Source organism: Ahaetulla prasina, chromosome 2 (genome assembly GCF_028640845.1).
Source record: "Ahaetulla prasina isolate Xishuangbanna chromosome 2, ASM2864084v1, whole genome shotgun sequence".
NCBI lineage: Eukaryota > Metazoa > Chordata > Lepidosauria > Squamata > Colubridae > Ahaetulla > Ahaetulla prasina.
The window spans coordinates 292,443,572-292,464,386 of NC_080540.1; the positions used below are offsets into that span (position 1 = coordinate 292,443,572).

At 46.1% G+C, this 20,815-nt stretch overlaps 1 protein-coding gene across 1 annotated transcript in view; it reads left to right on the plus strand.

Annotated features, from left to right (window-relative positions):
• LOXHD1 (lipoxygenase homology PLAT domains 1) overlaps positions 1–20,815 on the plus strand; it is a 285,489-nt gene that overhangs the window by 250,407 nt on the left and 14,267 nt on the right. The window contains exons 37-38 of the mRNA XM_058168108.1: positions 6,838–7,015; positions 11,559–11,744. Of these exons, the coding sequence (XP_058024091.1) occupies positions 6,838–7,015; positions 11,559–11,744 (364 nt within the window). The remainder of the gene's footprint in view (positions 1–6,837; positions 7,016–11,558; positions 11,745–20,815) is intronic.

Genomic DNA, 20,815 nt, shown 5'->3' on the forward strand with positions numbered 1-20,815 from the left:
TGTCTCTTCCATTTTAAGTCCAGTGGGACTAGAATAACAGTTAGACAGAACCTTGGAGGTCTTCTAGTCCAGGAGTGTCAAACTGTCAAACCTGGAAGATGGCTTGACACATCCCTTACACAACCTTGATTTCATCGAGGGTCACATCAGGGTTATGTTTGACTTGGCGGGACTGACGGGCATGGCGTGGCCAGGATGGGCATGGCCAGCTCAGCGTCACTCATAGAGGCTCCGTTTTCGGCTGCGACAGCCTCCCGCAGCCCTCTGGCATCGAAAATGGAGCCTCCCCGAGCTCCATTTTCAGTAGCAGAGGGCTGCAGGAGGCCATCGTGGCTGAAAATAGAGCCCAGGAAGTCTGCACGCAGCCCTCCTGAGCTCTGTTTTCACTGGCAAAGGCACCACAGGCCAGTCCTTCGATGTTTACAGGGCATCCTTGCGGCCCAGATCTAAGCACCCTGTGGTCCAGATGTGGGCCTTGAGTTGGACACCCTTGTTCTAGTCCAACCCCCTGGTTAGGCAGGAAACCCTACACCACTTCAGACAAAGGGTTATCCAACATCTTCTTAAAAACTTCCGGTGTTGGAGCATTCACAACTTCTGGAGGCAAGTTGTTCCACTGATAAATTGTTCTCACTGTTCAGGAAATTTCTCCTTAGTGCTAGGTTGCTTCTGTCCTTGATTCAGTGGTGGGTTGCTACTGGTTCTCCCCGGTTCTTGCGAACCGGTAGTAAACATTTTGAGTAGTTCGGAGGACTCGTAAATGCCACCTCTGCCTGGCCCCGCCCCCAATCTATTGCTGCCTCCCGACTCCCAGTTGATTGGCTAGAAGGAAAAAAATCAGGACTCACTTGACAAAGAAGAGAGAAAAAAACAAGACACCATCGCTTTAAATTGAGAAGCCAAGAAGCCTCCCAACTGATGAGCCATTTATGGAGTACTGTGCCTACTTTTAATGGGTTTATCTAAGTCTTTAAGAAAGATGTAAAATGAATTGCTGATTTATTCTGCTGTTGACTCGCCATCACCATGGCCCATTTATGACTTGTGGACTTCAGCTCCCAGAATTCTGGGAATTAAAGTCCACAATGCTGGCTCAGGAATTCTGGGAGTTGAAGTCCAAAAGTCATAAACCCTTGAGGCTTGTCAGCCATCAGCCCCTTCGGCAGCCTAATCAGATGAGGAAGCAGCATGGGAATCAGGGCCAGCATCAAGGCAACCTGAGAGCTCTGAAGGGGAAGAGGGAATGGAGCTGGCAGAGAGAGAGAGGCAGAGGTGGAGCCTGGGTCATCCATCAGCCCTCAGATGGAGAGTCAACAGCTCCCAGGTCTGGAGGTGGCTGATGAGGAAGAGGAGGAACAGCTGGGTCCAGTGCCTGATGCGCAGAAGGCAGAGGAGAGGAGAACAGTGGAAATCTATGGGCCGGTCCTTGGGACGGAAGAGCCACCACTGCTAGCAAAACCCCACCCTAGCTCTGGACATAAAAGGCAGGGGGCAGAGATGAATAGATGTGGCAGACAACTATTCATCTCCCTGTTGTGATCTGCCAGCACTCTGCGGAGCTGGCAGCGGAGTCAGACAGTGAGGAGGCTGGGGAGGATAATGGGTCAGTCCTGGAGTCAGGGGAAGGCCCGGACAAGGGCTCTGCATCAGAGGCAGAGATGGGGCCAGGGCCATCTGGGAGCGATGTGCGGACTCTGGAGCCTCCAGAGGCAGACAATAGAGAGGCAGAGGAACAGGAGGAGCCTGTTCCTAGTGCACACATGCGAAGAGCTGCCAGATGGCAAGAGCAGCTAAAGCAAAAAGGATGACTTGGGAGTAAGGCCAGGAGATGATTGGCCCCTCCCATAAGGGTTAAAAGAGCAGCAGAGGCTCTTGGGCTCTTTGTAGGAAAGCAACGTTGTTATATCTGTTTCTTTTTTTTTTTTTTATTGAAAGAGTTTTAAAAAAACAAAAACATTTTCCCCCCTTTTTTCCCCCTCCCTCCCAAAAAAAAAACAAAACACCCCCCTCCCCACCCCCGGCTTCCTGGGTCAATCACAAGGTAAAGTTATACATAAACCAAACATAGAATAAAATTTTCCTTCCAATCCAAATAACCACATCCAAAACTTTTCGTCTCCCAACCCCTCCCATTACATAAAATAACTTTCTAATTATTCAAAGGCAATCTGATATTTCTTAATCTGATATCTGTTTTGTAGATAATCAATCCATTTTTTCCATTCAATTAAATATCTTTCCTGCGTATTGTCTTTTAAAAACGCTGAGATTTTAGCCATCTCAGCCAAATTAATAACTTTCAATATCCATTCTTCTATTGTAGGTATCTCTTCTTTCTTCCAGTATTGTCCAATCAACAGTCTTGCTGCTGTTATTAAGTTCAGAATCAATTTAGTCTCAATCCCTGTACAATCCGTTATAATTCCCAAAAGGAAAAATTGTGGCAGGAACAAGTAATTAAGTAATTAAGTAATTCTCAGCTGTTCTAATAAAATATGTTTGTTTAGGACTGATTGTATCTGGTAATAACTACTTGGGCCTAGGTCACAACACTCCCTGCCGGTCAGCCACTGATAGCCTGTACTTCCGAATCCTGTCTGGAAATTATCAGAATTCTTCTTGGAATTTGCAGCGTCTTCTGAGCGTGTGTGCGTGTTTGTGTGTCAGCTGCTGGAAGAAAGTGAGCACAGCTTTCAGGTCTTCCTTTGCAAGTGTGGGAAGAGAGAGAGACACTCCTGGTGTGTTTGGGTCAGTTCAGAGGGAAAAGGAGCAAGAGTCACCTTCCATAGGACTTAGGACAGGGTGGGCTGCTGGGGGTTCACAGGGGTTCAGGAGAACTTCTAGCTAAGATGCTGTGCAGTTCAGAGAACACCCTAATCCCACTCCTTACTGGCCCGACACATCCCTCCCCTCCCAGGAGTCCCCACGCAGCCTGTTTCGGATGCAGGTTACTGCAGTGCTCGCGCAGAGGCTCAGGGAGGGTGAAAAACAGGCCTACCGGAAGTTCGGGAAGGCTGGAACAGGCCCATTTCTGACCTCCAGAGGACCTCCGGGGCCTGGGGAAACCATTTTCACCCCCGCTGGAGGCTCAAAGAAAGCCTCCAGAGCCCAGGCAGGAAAAACCCCATCCACCTGCTGTGGTGAAGGAAGCTGACTAGGCCACGCCCACCTAGCAACCGGGCAGAGACCACCTTGCTAAAAATTTTGAAGCCCACACACCCCTGACTTAGAGACTTTGTAGCCTGCTGTGAGAGAGGGTCTGCTGGCGCTCCTAATAAAGGGACTGTTTCGTTAACCACAAAGGTCACGTTTGGGAGCCGGGTCAGAACATCAACGGGCCACTGGTTCCTCATCCGTGACTTCTACCCATGAGATTCGGGAGTACGGCAGCTCCTCCCCAACCAATGAAAATAACCACACTCCAAATTGTATCTCAGTAGGTTTCGAAAGCGTGAAAACTGATCTGGCCTCACGTCAATTTCGAGTGGGGGCACATCAGAACACAGACACACGGACGTCATTGTGGGGGTAGCGCACAGATGGTGCACAACCAGTGCTAAGTAAAGCTAGGGAAGCCAATTAAAGCTGATCATTTTGGTTGCTAGGCAGATACATGGAACACCAATCTGAGCTTTTCCTGGTTTCAGGTCCATGACGATACGGGTAGTCCTCGAACTTACGACCACAACTGAGCCCAAAATTTCCACTCTTATACAAGATGGTTGTTAAGTGAATTTAACCCCATTTTACAGCCTTCCTTGTCACAGGTGTTAAGTGACTCACTGCAGTTGTTAAGCAAATCATGCGGTTGTTAAGTGAATCTGGTTTCCTCGTTGACTTTGCTTGTGAGAAGGTCACAAAAAGGGATCTCGTGATCCCAGGAATAGAATAGAATAGAATAGAATTTTTATTGGCCAAGTTTGATTGGACACACAAGGAATTTGCCTTTGGTGCATACGCCCTCAGTGTACATAAAAGAAAAGATACCTTCATCAAGGTACAACATTTACAACTTTTTCTTTTATTAAAAAGTTTTACAAAAATTCCCCCCCCCATATATCCCACCCTACCTCCCACCCTAGTTTTATTTCCATTTTTCAACAACATATTCAATGTACAGTCTCTTATTCCACATTAATCATTAACTTTCATTTGTTACTTATTCGGGCCTGCTCAGCTACTACCTCCTTCCTTCCCTTCTCTACCTTCTTCTACTTTCTACATCCTTCCTCTCCTTCACTTTTCTACTTCCTCTCCTCCTTCCCCACTCCTCTCTTCTTCCACCCTTTCTAACCCTCTCTCTTTCCCCTTTCTTCTTCTTCTCCTTTCCCCCTCTTCTGCCTCTCTCTTTTCCTACCTACTTTCTTCCTTCGCTCTCTACTCCTCTCTCCTTTCCCTTTCTTCTTCTCTCCTTTCCCCTCTTCTGCCTCTCTCTTTCCTACCTACTTTCTTCCTTCACTCTCTCCTCTCCCTTTCCATTCCCTTCTGAAATGGCAGCTGAGCTGCCCCGATTTCATTTCAAATTATTTTGATTTTTTAATTAAATATCTTCAATCATTCCTGTACATTAATAATCCTTCATCTTCTACCCCTCCCTCTCCCTTCCCCTCCCCCCCCCGAGACTTCCCAGAACAAAGTACAGGGTATAAAATTAACAATCATAAATTAAAATACAACATAAGTCATAATCCATAGTCACTCCCCTCTCTAAAACCTTAACTCCCCTTCCAGAAACAAGAAAGTACATTCTTCTTCTAGTCCATTATATATCAGTCCATTCCACTCCTAAAGTCTTCCGAATCTTCCGATTAAATTAGTATTTCCAGTTCTCCGATAAAGTACATAACACTTACAACTCTTAATGATAATTGATCACATGACCATGGGGATGTTGCAACGGTCGTAAGTGTGAAAAACAGTCATAAGTCACTGCTTTCAGTGTAACTTTAAATGTTCACTAAATGAATGGTTGTTAAGTTGAGGAGGAGTTGTTGTTAGTTGCAAAGTCGTGTCCAACCCATCGTGACCCCATGGACAACGTTCCTCCAGGCCTTCCTATCCTCTACCATCCTCTGGAGTCCATGTAAGCTCAAGTTGAGGAGTGCCGGTATCCTTATTTTCTGAGAGATTACTTCCTTGCCACGAAACAGAACAGAAGAGAATAACAGAGTTGGAAGGGACCTTGGAGGTCTTCTAGTCCAACCCCCTGCTCAGGCAGGAAACCCTATATCAGGGGTCCCCAAACCTGACAGCTTTAAGACTTGTGGACTCAACTCCCAGAATTCTGGAAGTTGAAGTCCACAAGTCTTAAAGCTGCCAAGTTTGAAGATCTCTGCCTGCCCTACACCACTTCAGACAAATGGTCGTCCAATCTCTACTTAAAAACTTCCACTGTTGAAGAACCTACAACTTCTGGAGGCAAGTTGTTCCACTGATTAATTGTTCTAATTGTCAGGAAAATTCTCCTTAGTTCTAGGTTGTTTCTCTCCTTGATTAGCATCCATCCATTGCTTCTTATCCTGCCCTCAGGTGCTTTGGAGAATAACTTGACTCCCTCTTCTTTGTGGCAGCCCCTGAGATATTGGAACACTGTTATCATGTCTCCCCTAGTCCTTCTTTTCATTAAATGAGACATACCCAGTTCTTCATATTTTTCAGCCTCCAGTCGCTTAATCATCTTGGTTGTGTAATTTCGTCTGCAGCCTGAATTCATCCTGGACATAAACTGTTTCAACTCCTACCCTCAAAACGACTCTACAGAGCACACTGCACACCAGAACAACTAGACACAAGGACAGTTTTTTCCCAAACGCCATCACTCTGCTAAACAAATAATTCCTTCAACACTGTCAAACTATTTATTAAATCTGCACTACTATTAATCTTCTCATCGTTCCTATCACCCATCTCCTTCCACTTATAACTGTATGATTGTAACTTTGTGGCTTGTATCCTTACGATTTATATTGATATTGATTGTTTCCTAATTGCTTATTTGTACCCTATGACCAGGGGTAAAATGCTTCCGGTTCGGACAGGATCGTTCAATCCGATAGCGATGGCGTCAGGTGGTTCGGAGAACCGGTAGCAAAAATCCGTGCCAACCCCAATGCCCAGCTGAGCCATGTAATCATCAGAGGGTTGTTTTTTTTACTTTTAAAAGCATTTTTTCTTCAGCTGAAAAAATGCTTTTAAAAGTTTTTTAAAAAGCCTCTGACAATCACGCGGCTCAGCTGAGATCATCAGAGCCTTTTAAAAGCATTTTTTCTACAAACTCTTCGGCCGAAAAGGTTGTAGAAAAAATGCTTTTAAAAGTAAAAAAACAAAAAACTTGGCCACGCCCACCCAGTCACATTACCCCACCACCAAGCCATGCCCATAGAACTGGTAGTAACAGATTTTACATTTCACCACTGCCTATGACTATCATTAGAATTGTACCTTAGAGTTCTTGATGAACATATTTTTTCTTTTATGCACACTGAGAGCTTATGCACCACAGACAAATTCCTTGTGTGTCCAATCACACTTGGCCAATAAAAAATTCTATTCTATTCTGTTATGTTCTAGAATAGAATAGAATAGAATAGAATAGAATAGAATAGAATAGAATAGAATAGAATAGATTGTTTCCTGATTGCTTATTTGTACCCTATGACTATCATTAAGTGTTGTACCTTAGAGTTCTTGATGAACGTATTTTTTCTTTTATGCACACTGAGAGCCTATGCACCACAGACATATTCCTTGTGTGTCCAGTCACACTTGGCCAATAAAATTTTTTATTCCATTCTATTCTATTCTGAATTCATTTGGTCTGGTGGTTTTTTTCCCTAGGTGACAATGAAGAATTTGTCCACTCAAGAAGTTGCCACCTTTACCTACAGTGACTGGCTCTCCAAGCAGTGGGGGGACAATCTGAGCCTCCAATGTGAGCTTGCCGCGATGATCGACGATGAGCTGATGATGGAAGACACCACGTATGTTATTCAGGTGAAAACCAGCAATATCAGAGGTGCGTTCATATTGAAAATACCTGGGAACTCAAGACTCTCGTCCACAATTCTATATCCACCGCAGGTTACAGGTAGTCCTTGACTTACAGGACATTCGTTTAGTGACCGTTCGAAGTTACTGTTGTGACCCAGGCCTAAATAGGTAGTAATAAACTTAGTCCGTGGAAAAACAAACTTTATTCGAACAGCTGGGAATTACTTCATTCCCAGAGTCTTTCAACTCAAAGTAAAATAAATGCCTCCCAACACAAATTCCTCAGTTATCTCACAAACCTTAGATTTTCCCTTAGATTCTGTGCTTGTGTAAACTGAAAATTGTCATATTCTTTTATTGTATTCAAAAGAGAGAACTCTGATTCATAATTTTACAAGCAAAAGTACAACAGGGAATGGCATATGCTGTGCAGGGGGGATAAAAAAAGAAGACAATGTCATTTTTAATAATAAATGAGATAACGGACATGGGTTTGTTCTCTCTCCTTCTGTGCCCCACCAAATTCTTCCCAATAGAAACTGTCTAGTTCTTTCTTCTTGCATATAACGTCAAAGGTAAAGAAAGAACAGTAGCATATGTTAAACCAAGTGCTGTTTAGGAGGAGGAGAAGAAGAAGAAGAAGAAGAAGAAGAAGAAGAAGAAGAAGAAGAAGAAGAAGAAGAAGAAGAAGAAGAAGAAGAAGAAGAAGAAGAAGAAGAAGAAGAAGAAGAAGAAGAAGAAGAAGAAGAAGAAGAAGAAGAAGATTATTTACATTCATAAACCATGGTTTCTGGTTGGATGGACTTGTAATAGCAGAGGATATGATTGCTATCATCCTTTATATCTATGAAAGCTGCTTCAGGGATGTTGCTGAGCAGCAGGGAAGAAATCAATAGGAAGATAACTTAATTTTGATCTGCCGCCTTTGGACAGATCCTGGACCAGGAGGAAAACTGTCCGGTCTAAATTCACAGGTAGCGAGCAACAGAATGGGATTTTTTGCTTCAAACTTTTGGTGCTGCCTGGTGTTATTATGCCTCAGCACTTTGGGCCACGGCCCCTCTGTCCCAGTCCCTTTGCCGCAGCCCATTTGTCCCAGTACAGTTTGCATCAGGCTTTTGGGCGCATAGGACAGTTCGAAGCCAGCCAGTCGGTGCAGGGGCTGGAGGGCTTTGGGAGTAGGGGCTTTGGGGCTTTGGCTGCAGTTCAGAGGGAGACTCTGTCAGTTCGGAGCCTCCTGAGGTGGGCGAGAGCAAAGCGGGGGAGGGATCCAGCCACAAAAGATGGTGGGGGGGGAAGGGGGCTGTAGAGGAAAATTCCCAGAAAAGGGAAGGAGTTTACTAAAGGTAAAGGTTCCCCTCGCACATACATGCTAGTCGTTCCCTACTCTAGGGGGCGGTGCTCATCTCCATTTCAAAGCCGAAGAGCCAGCACTGTCCGAAGACGTCTCCGTGGTCATGTGGCCGGCATGACTCAATGCCAAAGGCGCACGGAATGCTGTTACCTTCCCACCAAAGGTGGTCCCTATTTTTCTACTTGCATTTTTACGTGCTTTCGAAACTGCTAGGTTGGCAGAAGCTGGGACAAGTAACGGGAGCTCACTCCGTTATGTGGCACTAGGGATTCGAACTGCTGAACTGCTGACTTTTCGATCAACAAGTTCAGCGTCTTAGCCACTAAGCCACTGGGACAAGTCTAAACAGTCTAAACACTAGGACAAGGCTTAACAGCCTCAGGTGCTTGTTAGGAGACGGAAGGGGTGGGTGGGTGGAAGCTCCCCTATGTAGGGAATGAGGGAATTCAAAAATAAAATAGTAATGAAGGGAATAGTAATAAACTTGTTATTCTATTGTATAATGTTATGCTGCTATAAAAGTATTGTCCTTTTAAGCATGTATTTGTTAAGCATTTATCACACATGTACCAATTAATCAACTGCATCCTTCCTGCATGAAGATCTAAATCCTTCATAAATCCTTTTATTTTCCTTAAATGCCACCCCGTTTCACTAGGACTAGGACGGAACTAACAATCCACACACCTTTTGTGGGGTTAATAGGTGGCCAATTAGGAAAACAAAAGGAAGGAATCTGTCTATTGTAGGGGGATATAGATCTAGATTAGGGTATATAACTGAGTTTTACAATTTAGTTTGATTATATGCTTTGTGGAAATTTCTTTCCATGCCTATGGTGCATATGCTTGGAGAAGGACATGTGGGCATTTTCTTGCTTTCTCCCTGACACCGAAATTGTCCTCAGGAGGCTCCGAACTGACAGAGCCTCCTTCTGAACTGCAGCCAAAGCCCCAAAAACTACTCCCAAAGCCCTCAAGCCCCTGCACCAATTGGCTGGCTTTGAACTGTCCTGTGCGCTCAAAAGCCCGACGCGAACTATACTGCGACAAATGGGCGAAGGGACTGGAACAGAAGGGCCATGGCCCAAAGTGCCGAGGCATAATAACATGGAGGCGAAACCCTGCTGGAGAAACAGGCAGTGCCAAAAGTTCGAGGCGAAAAGTCCTAGACCCAGCTAGTGAGGCCCTCAATATCTGTTTCAGGCAGGGTTGCCTCCAGAGTCTCCTTCTCTTATGGAGTTTTACTTGTCTGATCCACGGCTGGAATGTACAGAGTTGCCTTCCACATTACTTAACTAATAAGAATTACATCAACAGTCCACAATGGGCAACTAGACAGTGAGAATCCCAACCTATTTATTTCTGTCTATAGACTTGCAGCTCCCTCATCCAGCACGAACACCTTCTGATGCCCCAAAGATGCTTTTCCAAAAGGCAACTGGACTTTCTTGGGGTTGTTGTTTTTTTCTTTGAAAAGGTTTCGCTTCTCGTTCCAAGAAGCTTCATTTCAAGGGGGGGAAAAAACCCTAAGAACTTCCAGTTGCTATTCAATTTAGGTATACCTAGATTAAATATGTCGTGTCCCACTCCCACTCCGATGACCAGCTCAAGGGAGTCCATATCAAACGTAGCAACGAAGCCTCTGCAGCTTGCCAAATTCCTTCGAGGTTTATCAGGGCAGGCAGGAGTCCAAGTTGTGACTCAAGGTTGGAATGCCAAACGCAGGTCCTTTATATAGGCTGTGGGGTGTGGCTCCATGACTCAGCATTTATCCAGGCCTGCCCCACCCCTCCTTCTGCTGGCATCACCTCTCAGATCTCCGGAAGCGAGGATCCTCCCACTCTGACTTGTTTTCAGCTGGATCTGCTGTCAGCACGTGGCTGACTTCCTGCTCACACGCTGTAGGAGTGAAGTTTATCGGGCTTGTCCGTTCATTCCTGGCATCCTGTCTGGGCATGGGGCCAGGGCTGGGGGCTGGAGGCATGACAGGCCGTTCATCTTCATTATCAGACTCGGAGTCTGATAACAGGCCTGGTTGTAGACGGGAGGGGCCCGGCTGAGGAGAAGAGGGAGGACGAGTCACAACAAAATAGCCAAGAAGCAGATGCAGACAGAGATAAAAATCCAAGAGAGGAATATGGGAGGCAAGCCAACAAAAGCACAGCAATTAAAAGCAGGGGTCCTCAAACTACGGCCCGTGGGTCGAGTATGGCCCGCCAAAGCCATTAATCTGGCCTGTGCTGGACCATGAGACTGCCCCGTTCACATCACCCCACCTACCCGCCGGCCCCCACCTGCCTTCTGAAGGCTGAGGTGGCCAAAAACAGGACGCGTGGCTGAGGTGGCCAAAAACAGGCCTCCCCAGCTGAGAGGGAGAAGGGAGGGAGGGAGAGACATACAAACAGAAGTCCCTCACCCACCCATCCCAGGCAGCCATATCCTTTCACTAATCTGCTTTCCATCCCCAGGAGCATAACAATTTATAATTTATTAAAGTTTATTGTTTAATGGACTGATAAATTGGCCATGCCCACCCAGTCACATGACCACCTAGCCACACCCACTCAGTCACATGACCACCTAGCCACACCCACTCTGCAGGTCCAGCCCCCCAATAGTCTGAAGGACTGTGAATTGGCTCCCTATTTAAAAAGTTTGAGGACCCCTGAATGCATTGAAGCGGGCAAGAGACGATGGATAGATGATTTCTCTTTTTTGTTGTCGTTCTGATTTGCTTTTGCTTTTCTCTCTCTTTCTTTTCTTTTTTTAGGTAGGTGACATGACTAAAAGTTAGGTAGAATAGAAAGAAAACATCTTTTAATTAAGAGTGACACGATTAAAAGTTAGAATAAGAGGTAGAAATAAGAGAAGGAGGAATATTAGTGTATACACTTTTATATAATAAAATAAAAGCATTAACAAGAAAAAGCAATGGAATAATTGAATAATGACAGACTGCAATTTAACATAAATGTGTATAATTATTAGAAATATATACATTGATTGAATGTAATAACTATGATTAATTCTACTAGTTCTATTTGTATTAGAATGTATGATACCCAGGTACCACACTGTTCAGGCATTGATAAGTTCATTAAAAAAATTTTTTTAAAAAAGAACTTCTATTTACCTTTTGAAAAAACACCTGGATGATGAAGAAGCCCCATAGATGTCTTCTGATAGCCGTTTCTCTCACTGCTTCCCTGCAGGTGCTGGAACCGATGCCAATGTGTCCATGATTATTTGGGGAGAGAATGGTGACAGTGGGACTTTGGCTTTGAAGGAATCGAACAAGTCCAACAAGTTTGAAAAGAACCAGCTGGATGTCTTCTATTTCCCTGACATCTTCAGTCTCGGGGATCTCTGCAAAGTGCGTATCTGGCATGACAACAAAGGTAAAGTCCGCCGTTAGGGTTCATTTTAAAAGGGACAGCCTCTCAAAGCCTTGAGTTGTAGACCTGTTCTGTCCTCCCTTGCCTCCGTCCGAATGATGGCTTAATTAGCTGTCTCTATCAGCTCTGGCAGCAGAATAGCCAGCGTCTGCCAAGAGCCTCCGTTATCTTCCACGACGCTGGTGAGTCACCCAGAAACAAACTTCAGCTCTTAATCAGTGGATTTGCCTGTTTCAAAGAGACACAGCAGTTCTCGCTGCCTTTTATATCCTGTGGGGTGTGGCTCCATGACTCAGCACTTCCTAGGCCTGCCCCACCCTTGCTTCTGTTGTTCCCTCCTCTCCTGCTTATGAAACCTAGGATTCAACCATGCCTGATTGCCGTCAGCTGGGTCTGCAGGCGTGGCCTGTGGGGGGGAAGTGTCAGGGGATGGAGGCCTTGTTATCTCTTCCACCTGGCCTGTTTCTGGCTCCTGGAGCTGAGCCAGGCAAGCCGGTGCTCCCGAGGTAAATCCTGACGGCCCTTCTCCCTCACTGTCCAAGTCACTTTCTGGCAGCAGGCCCGACTCGGGGGGCGCAGACACAACAAGACCTATCAGGCACTGAAGACTGAAGCAGCACTGAGTGTCAGCTCTCTAACCATCTGATTGAAGACTTTGAATGACAAGTTGGCCAACACTTCTCTTGGGAATAGATCCTACCATCCAGCTCCTCATACCGTAACCCAATTTTTTCTAATATTCCGTTGAAACCTCTTTCTTGTAATCAGTGGTGGACTGCAACTGGTTTAACAATCGGTTCTGTGAGCCGCCTAATGTGCTTGCGCACAGCGTTCAAAATACAGCAATTTGAAGAGACTACCGTATATACTCGAGTATAAGCCGAGTTTTTCAGCACGTTTTTTGTGCTGAAAAGCGGCCCCCTCGGCTTATACTCGAGTCAATAGTTTTCCCAGTTTTTGTGGTAAAATTTGGTACCTCGGCTTATATTCGGATCGGCTTATACTCGCGGACTCCCATGGAAAGGCTGGGACACACCAAGCGCGCCAAGAACGGCTTCCTGTCCTCTCCTCACGGAGGCGGCACGGGTTCGCAAGCGGGAGGAGCAGCCGGCACCGCCCGCACCTGGCAACCGCAGGCAGCTGGCAGCGCTGCCCGGCGCTACGGGAGGGACGGGGAGCGGGCCCGCCGAGGTCTCGCGGGATTTGTCGCCCCCAGGCCGGCCCCCATTCCCGTGTCTGGCGGGAGGGGCGCAAGGAAGAGGAAGCACGAGCAGACCATGACCAGACCGCCAGCGAGCACTGCGGACGGCGCAAACTTGGCGGGCTGCTGCTGCTGCTGCTGCTGCCGCCACCGCCACCGCCACCGCCACCGCCACCGCCACCGCCACCGCCACCGCCACGGAGCGAGCCCGACTCCTCCTGCCCGAATCGCACCGTGCGAGTGCTGATGGGGAGCTGCCGAGTCCGGCCTGAGCTTGGCGGCTGCTAGAGCGCGAGGCCCGGGAGGCTGAGCTCGCACAGCATGGGTAAGGCAGGAGAGGAAGGAGCCTTCGCTCCATTACTCCGATGGAATGACCTTTTCTTCTGGCCTTTGGGGTGGCTCTCGTGGCGGTGAGCTCGCGCGGTCGGGGAAACCCTCCCTCCCTCAGCCGAGAAGGCTGGCGGCTCCCCCGCCCCGCCCTCTCACTGCACCACCAGGGCTTCCCCGCGCCAATGCACAGCCTGGCGGGAGTTACTGCGGCTCACCCGGCTCCCGCCCCAACTGGTGGTGTCGGGGCAGCCGCCGCCGCTTTCTAGCAAAAAGGTCGCTCGCCCAAAACTCCTTGCCTTCTCCTGGGAAGGGCTGGATGGCTAGCCGGGAAGGGTTGAATAAGCCAACCTACCTCCCTCCCTCCTCTCCTGCTTATGAAACCTAGGATTCAACCATGCCTGATTGCCGTCAGCTGGGTCTGAAGGCGTAGCCTGAGGAAGGAGGAATCAGGGATGACCGCCTCATTAAGTCCTCCGACTGGTCTGGTTCTGGCTCCTGGAGCTGAGCCAGGCAAGCCGGTGCTCGAGGTAAATCCTGACGGCCCTTCTCCTCACTGTCCAAGTCACTTTCTGGCAGCAGAATAGCCAGCGTCTGCCATGTGCCTCCGTTATCTTCCACCCCGCCGGTGAGTCACCCCGAAACAAACTTCAGCTCTTAATCAGTGGATTTGCCTGTTACAAAGAGACACAGCCGTTCTCGCTGCCTTTTATATCCTGTGGGGTGTGGCTCCATGACTCAGCACTTCCTAGGCCTGCCCCACCCTTGCTTCTGTTGTTCCCTCCTCTCCTGCTTATGAAACCTAGGATTCAACCATGCCTGATTGCCGTCAGCTGGGTCTGCAGGCGTGGCCTGTGGGGAAGTGTCAGGGATGGAGGCCTTGTTATCTCTTCCACCTGGCCTGTTTCTGGCTCCTGGAGCTGAGCCAGGCAAGCCGGTGCTCGAGGTAAATCCTGACGGCCCTTCTCCTCACTGTCCAAGTCACTTTCTGGCAGCAGAATAGCCAGCGTCTGCCAAGAGCCTCCGTTATCTTCCACGACGCTGGTGAGTCACCCAGAAACAAACTTCAGCTCTTAATCAGTGGATTTGCCTGTTACAAAGAGACACAGCAGCTCTCGCTGCCTTTTATATCCTGTGGGGTGTGGCTCCATGACTCAGCACTTCCTAGGCCTGCCCCACCCTTGCTTCTGTTGTTCCCTCCTCTCCTGCCTATGTAATCTAGGATTCAATCATGCCTGTTTGCTGTCAGCTGGGTCTGCAGGCGAGCCTGAGGAAGGAGGAATCAGGGATGACCGCCTCATTAAGTCCTCCGACTGGTCTGGTTCTGGCTCCTGGAGCTGAGCCAGGCAAGCCGGTGCTCGAGGTAAATCCTGACGGCCCTTCTCCCTCACTGTCCAAGTCACTTTCTGGCAGCAGAATAGCCAGCGTCTGCCAAGAGCCTCCGTTATCTTCCACGACGCTGGTGAGTCACCCAGAAACAAACTTCAGCTCTTAATCAGTGGATTTGCCTGTTTCAAAGAGACACAGCAGCTCGCTGCCTTTTATATCCTGTGGGGTGTGGCTCCATGACTCAGCACTTCCTAGGCCTGCCCCACCCTTGCTTCTGTTGTTCCTCCTCTCCTGCTTATGAAACCTAGGATTCAACCATGCCTGATTGCCGTCAGCTGGGTCTGAAGGCGAGCCTGAGGAAGGAGGAATCAGGGATGACCGCCTCATTAAGTCCTCCGACTGGTCTGGTTCTGGCTCCTGGAGCCGAGCCAAAGGAATCGGTGCTCCCAAGGTAAGCCTTACCACCCTTCCCTTTGATGATGCTGCCTCTCTAATCTTCTGAAGCACGGGTCAATCCAAGCTTGATTATTATTATTGTCAGCTGGGTCTGAAGGCGTAGCCTGAGGAAGGGAGGAATCAGGGTATGACGGCCTCATTAAGTCCTCCGACTGGTCTGGTTCTGGCTCCTGGAGCCGAGCCAAAGGAATCGGTGCTCCCAAGGTAAGCCTTACCGACCCTTCCCTCTCACTCTCGGAGTCACTTTCAGGCATGGGGCCACGTTCAGGGGCTGGAGTCACAATACCCGGTACGTAGAACAGCAGAGACATGGAAATCAGCTGTGCCACATGAATCAGCTGAGCCAGAAAGAAGGAAATATAGGATAGGATAGGGCGGGGTGAGTGTGTGAGTGGGTGGGCCCAACTGCTGGCCGTAACTACCAGTTCTCCTGAACTGGTCCGAACCGGCTAAATCCTATTTCTGCTTATAATCCACTATTCTGTATCCTGCATTCAGGAGTGATAGAGATCAGTTCTTGCACACACATTATTTATTATTCTGTTATTACCAATTCCTTCAAAGTCTTTTCAATCAATCAATTGGAATAGAGCTGGAAGGGACCTTGGAGGTCTTCTAGTCCAGCCCACTGCTCAAGCAGGACACCCTAAACCTGTGATGGCAAACCTTTGGCATTCCCGCGTGCCGGCCTACATGCCAGAAGTGGCACATGAAACCATCGCATGAGGTATGCGTGGCCCCGTTGCCCTTCGCATGTGCAGGAGCGGCGATACCCGGAAGAGCAGCGGTCCATCATGCATGCGTGAGCCGGCACCCAAACACCCAGATACTGGCATGGAAGCGTGCCTGATGAATAGCTGGCCATCGCGCATGCACACAACATCAACCCGGAAGGTCGGGTGCCAGCCTGCGCATGTGTGCCGGAACGCCGCTCTTCCGGGTTCTGCCGCTCTCACACACGTAACAGCCAGCTGACCGGTGTGCGTTTGATCACAGGAATGTGGAAGAGGAGCTGGTGGGGCCGTGCATTCTTCACAGGATGCACGGCTATTTCAAGCAACACATTATACAATCTCTTTATATAGTCCTGGGTCTGATTTCTAATTTGCTTTATTAAATTTTCCTCCCTTTGCATTATACCAATTTTTTGATCTTATTTCCATCTAGCACTTAGTTGCCCATTTGGAAACCAAGTATAATTCCTCCCTTCTTCATTTAATACCTGTAATGATTTTAATTGCAATCTACCTCCTTCAGCATACAAAAGTTCTGTATAAGTAATCATTTCCTGTTTCTGTTCTATATTTATATTCTCTATTGCATGTCTGGGGCTCGCCCATATAGGAATCTTATAGTCTAGTTTATAAGAATATTGTTTCCAGACCCGCAAAAGAGCACTTCTCAACACATGATTCTTAAAAGCCCTATCCACTTTTTTTTCATAAAATAAATACGCATGCCATCCATATAACAAGTCATAACCTTCTATATTCAAAATTCTTTCCTCCATTAAATTAAACCAGTCACTTATTACTGAAAGGGCTACTGCTTCATAATATAGTTTAAAATTAGGCATTTTTAGGCCACCTCTTTCCCGTGAGTCCTGAATTATTTTCATTTTAACCCTCCCCTTTTTACCTTGCCATATAAATTTACTAATCCCAATCTGCCAATCCTCCAAATTTTTATCTTTCTTAATTATTGGTATCATCTGGAACAGAAACAAAAATCTAGGTAACACATTCATTTTGATAGCCGCAATCCTCCCCAATAGCGATAGCTGCAATTTTTTCCAGACACTCATATCATTCTGAACTTTTTGCCATAGCAAGTCATAATTATTCTTATAAAGTTTCTTGTTCGATGAGCTAATATAAACCCCTAAGTATTTAACCTTTTTTACCACTTCAAATCCTGTTATTTCCTCTAGTTTTTGTTTCTGTTGTTTAGACATATTTTTGATTGTCACTTTTGTTTTATTCTGATTTATTTTAAATCCTGATACCTGTCCATATTTATCAATTGTTTCCAACAAAGATCTACTTGAATTTATAGGATTTGTTAAAGTAACCACTAAGTCGTCTGCAAAAACTCTAACTTTGTACTCATATTGTCTAATTTTAATTCCCTCTATTTTCGTTAACTCTCGTATTTTATCCAACTCCCTAGTCCTTCTTTTCGCTAGACTAATTTTATACCAAATTCCTGCAACCGTTCTTCATATATTTTAGTCTCCATGCCCTTAATTTCATAGGACTTTTTTTTAAAGGGCCCTGGCTTTGGAACCTGATCTAGTTTTTCTGGTACCCAGAGTTAGACACAGTAGGGAAAATAGTAAAAAAAAAGAAAGAAAGAAAGAAAAAGGAAAAAAAGGAAGTATTCCTTCCTGTACTTTGCAAATTATGTCTCCGTTGAAGCCTTAAATTGCATTTCCTTTTTTTTTTTTTGTAGCTACACCATATGGCTCTTTTTTTAAAAAATAAATAAATAAATCTGTAAATAATTATCTTTTCAGCCTCTTTTTCACAAGTATGTTTGCCCAGCCAGAAATCCTTTCACTCCGTATCTACTGTATGCATTTGTTGCCCTTTTCTAAAATGAAGAATTTTGCATTTGTCTCTGGTAAATTTAATCCTGTTATTATTGTCCCTTCTGTTCTCTCTTGATGGATTTCAGTATTCCGAGGCGTTTGCTGTCCCTCCCAAATTTTGTGCCATCTGTAGATTTGGTGAGCATGTCCTCCACCTTCTTGTTCACTTCATTCATCAAAAGATTAAAAAGTTCAGGATCCAGAACTGAGCCGTGTTGGATTCGGGCAATAACGAGGCAGGAGACCGGATGAGTAACAACAGCTCTTTAGTTTATAGTGAACCCAGCAACCAACAACGGAAAAACCCCTCTTTATATACAGTTCAGTCGGAGGCTTCAGCCAATCAGCAACGTGCTATTTCCCGCTCTAATTTCCCTCCAAAACTCTTAAAGATACATTACAAGCCGTGTGGCCTTTCACTTGAGGAGCAGACCCTGAATACAATAATTAAGCTAGCTATCTAGCATTTAATTGCCATGCCTTGCAGACTTCACAATTGTTGCTGTCAAGCCGGCATCTGTCTATGTGTTAAATATGATTCCTGCTTTCGCTCTACCTATACAGTAGTGGCCAAAATTGTGGAAACTTTTTGGGGAAAGTGTATTTTCTAAAACTAGCTAATAACACCACTTTTTTTGGAGGGGGGAAGTGGTACCATAAAATTCCTGGCAGATAGATGGAGAAGAAATGGAGGTAGTGACAGATTCCTGGGTTCCAAGATCACCGCAGATGGGGACTGCAGCCAAGAAATTAAAAGACGCTTGCTCCTGGGGAGGAAAGCTATGGCAAATCTAGAAAGCGTACTAAAAAGCAGAGACATCACCCTGCCAACAAAAGTGCGTATAGTCAAAGCTATGGTTTTCCCAGTTGCAATGTATGGCTGTGAAGGTTGGACCATAAGAAAGGCTGAGCGCCAAAGAATTGAGGCCTTTGAACTCTGGTGCTGGAGAAGACTCCTGCGAGTCCCTTGGATTGCAAGGCCATCAAACAAGTCAGTCCTAGAGGAGATCAACCCTGACTGCTCTTTAGAAGGCCAGATCCTGAAGATGAAACTCAAATACCTTGGCCACCTAATGAGAAGGAAGGACTCCCTGGAGAAGAGACTAATGCTGGGAAAGATTGAGGGAAAAAGAAGAAGGGGACGACAGAGAATGAGGTGGCTGGCTGGAGTCAGTGAAGCAGTCGGTGTGAGTTTAAATGGACTCCAGAGGATGGCAGAGGACAGGAAGGCCTGGAGAAACATTGCCCATGGAGTCGTGATGGGTTGGACACGACTTTGCAATTAACAACAACAACCACAATCATAAAATTGTATATCAATAGAAAGATAATTTAATCAAGAATGTAATGCAGCAACTTTTATGAAGGATTTGCTATTAGAATAGCAGTTACAGTATAAAGAAGAAAAGTGAAACATGTAGAAAAAACAAGGTATACAAAAATGATCACCATGTCAGTTAATACTTAGCTGGGTAACCTTTAGCATGAATTACAGCCTTACAACGTCTTCCCATGCAGTGAACCAAGTCTTTTAATTCTGCAGCTGTTACAATGTGAAACCAAGATTGAATGATGGCTTCTATTAACTGGGTTGTATTGGTGGGTCACTTCTGACTGACAAGTTTGTTTAGTCAGCTCCATAGATTTTCAATTGGGTGAAGGTCTGGGCTATTCCCAGGCCATTCCAGCGGTGGAATAGGATTATCTTGAAACTCCAAAAAAAAAGTGGTGTTATTAGCCATCAAATCTCAAAAATTCACTTTCCCCAAAAGGTTTCCACAATTTTTGCTACTACTTGACCTCATTATAACAGAATAACAGAGTAGGAATGGATTTTGGAGGTATTTTAGTCCAACCCCCTGCTCAAGCAGGATACTCTAAACTAGGGGTCTGGCTGAGGAACTCTGGGAGTTGAAGTCTACAAGTCTTAAAGGGACCAAGGTTGGAGACCCCTGCTCTAAACCATCCAATCCTGTCTTAAAAACCTCCAGAGATGGAGCACCTACAATTTTTGGAGGCAAGTCGTTCCATTGGTTAATTGTTCTCCTTGTCAGAAAATTTCTCCTTGGTTCTAGGTTGGTTCTCTCCTTGACTATCACACACTAGATACAGTCATATAACATCCTTAACCTAGTTCCTGAATTATTATTGTTGTGTTTGTTCAGTTGCTAAGCTAACTGTGTCTGATTCTTCGTGGCCTCATGGACCACAGCATACGGGGCCCTCTGTCCTCCACTGTCACCCTGAGCTTGCCCAAATCCATGTCCTTTGCGTCCCCTTCTCTTTTGGCCTTCCATCTTCCCCAACATCAGGATCTTCTCCAAGGAGTCCTCCCTTCTCATTAGATGGCCAAAGTATTTGAGCTTCAGCTTCAGGGTCTGGCCTTCCAAAGGACAGCCAGGGTTGATTTCCTTTAGGAGCGACTGATTGGAAAAGTCTTCTCCAACATCACAATTTGAAAGCATCAGTTCTTCGGCACTCAGCCTTCCTTACAGTCCAACTCTCACAGTCATACATTGTTGTTAGTTGCAAAGTTGTGTCCGACTCATTGCGATCCCGTGGACAATGTTCCTCCAGGCCTTCCTGTCCTCCACCATCCTCTCGAGTCCATTTAAGTTCACGCCGACTGCTTCAGTGACTCCATCCAGCCACCTCGTTCTCTGTCGTCCCCTTCTTCTTTTGCCCTCAATCTTTCCCAGCATTAGGCTCTTCTCCAGGGAGTCCTTCCTTCTCATTAGGTGGCCAAAGGATTTCAGTTTCACCTTCATTATACTATATTATATTATAATATTATATAATATTATATTATACTATATTATACTATTATATATTATAATATATACTATATTATAATATTATATATTATAATACAGTGGTAGTCAACCTTTTTATACCTACCGCCCACTTTTGTATCTCTGTTAGTAGTAAAATTTTCTAACCTCCCACCAGTTCCGCAGTAATGTGCCGTTTATCGTCGTCTGCGCATGTCTCTCGTGCATCGTGGATTGGGTTGGCGGGGCAGCTACCAGCTCTGCTTGTCTGTTACAGCTAGGTGGTGTGGGGGGAGATGCGCGAGCTATTCTGGGACGAGGCTATAGCGGCACTAAATTTCACTAACGTAAAGTGAACTAAACTTATGCGCGGGTGATACAAATAGTATATTTTCAGAAA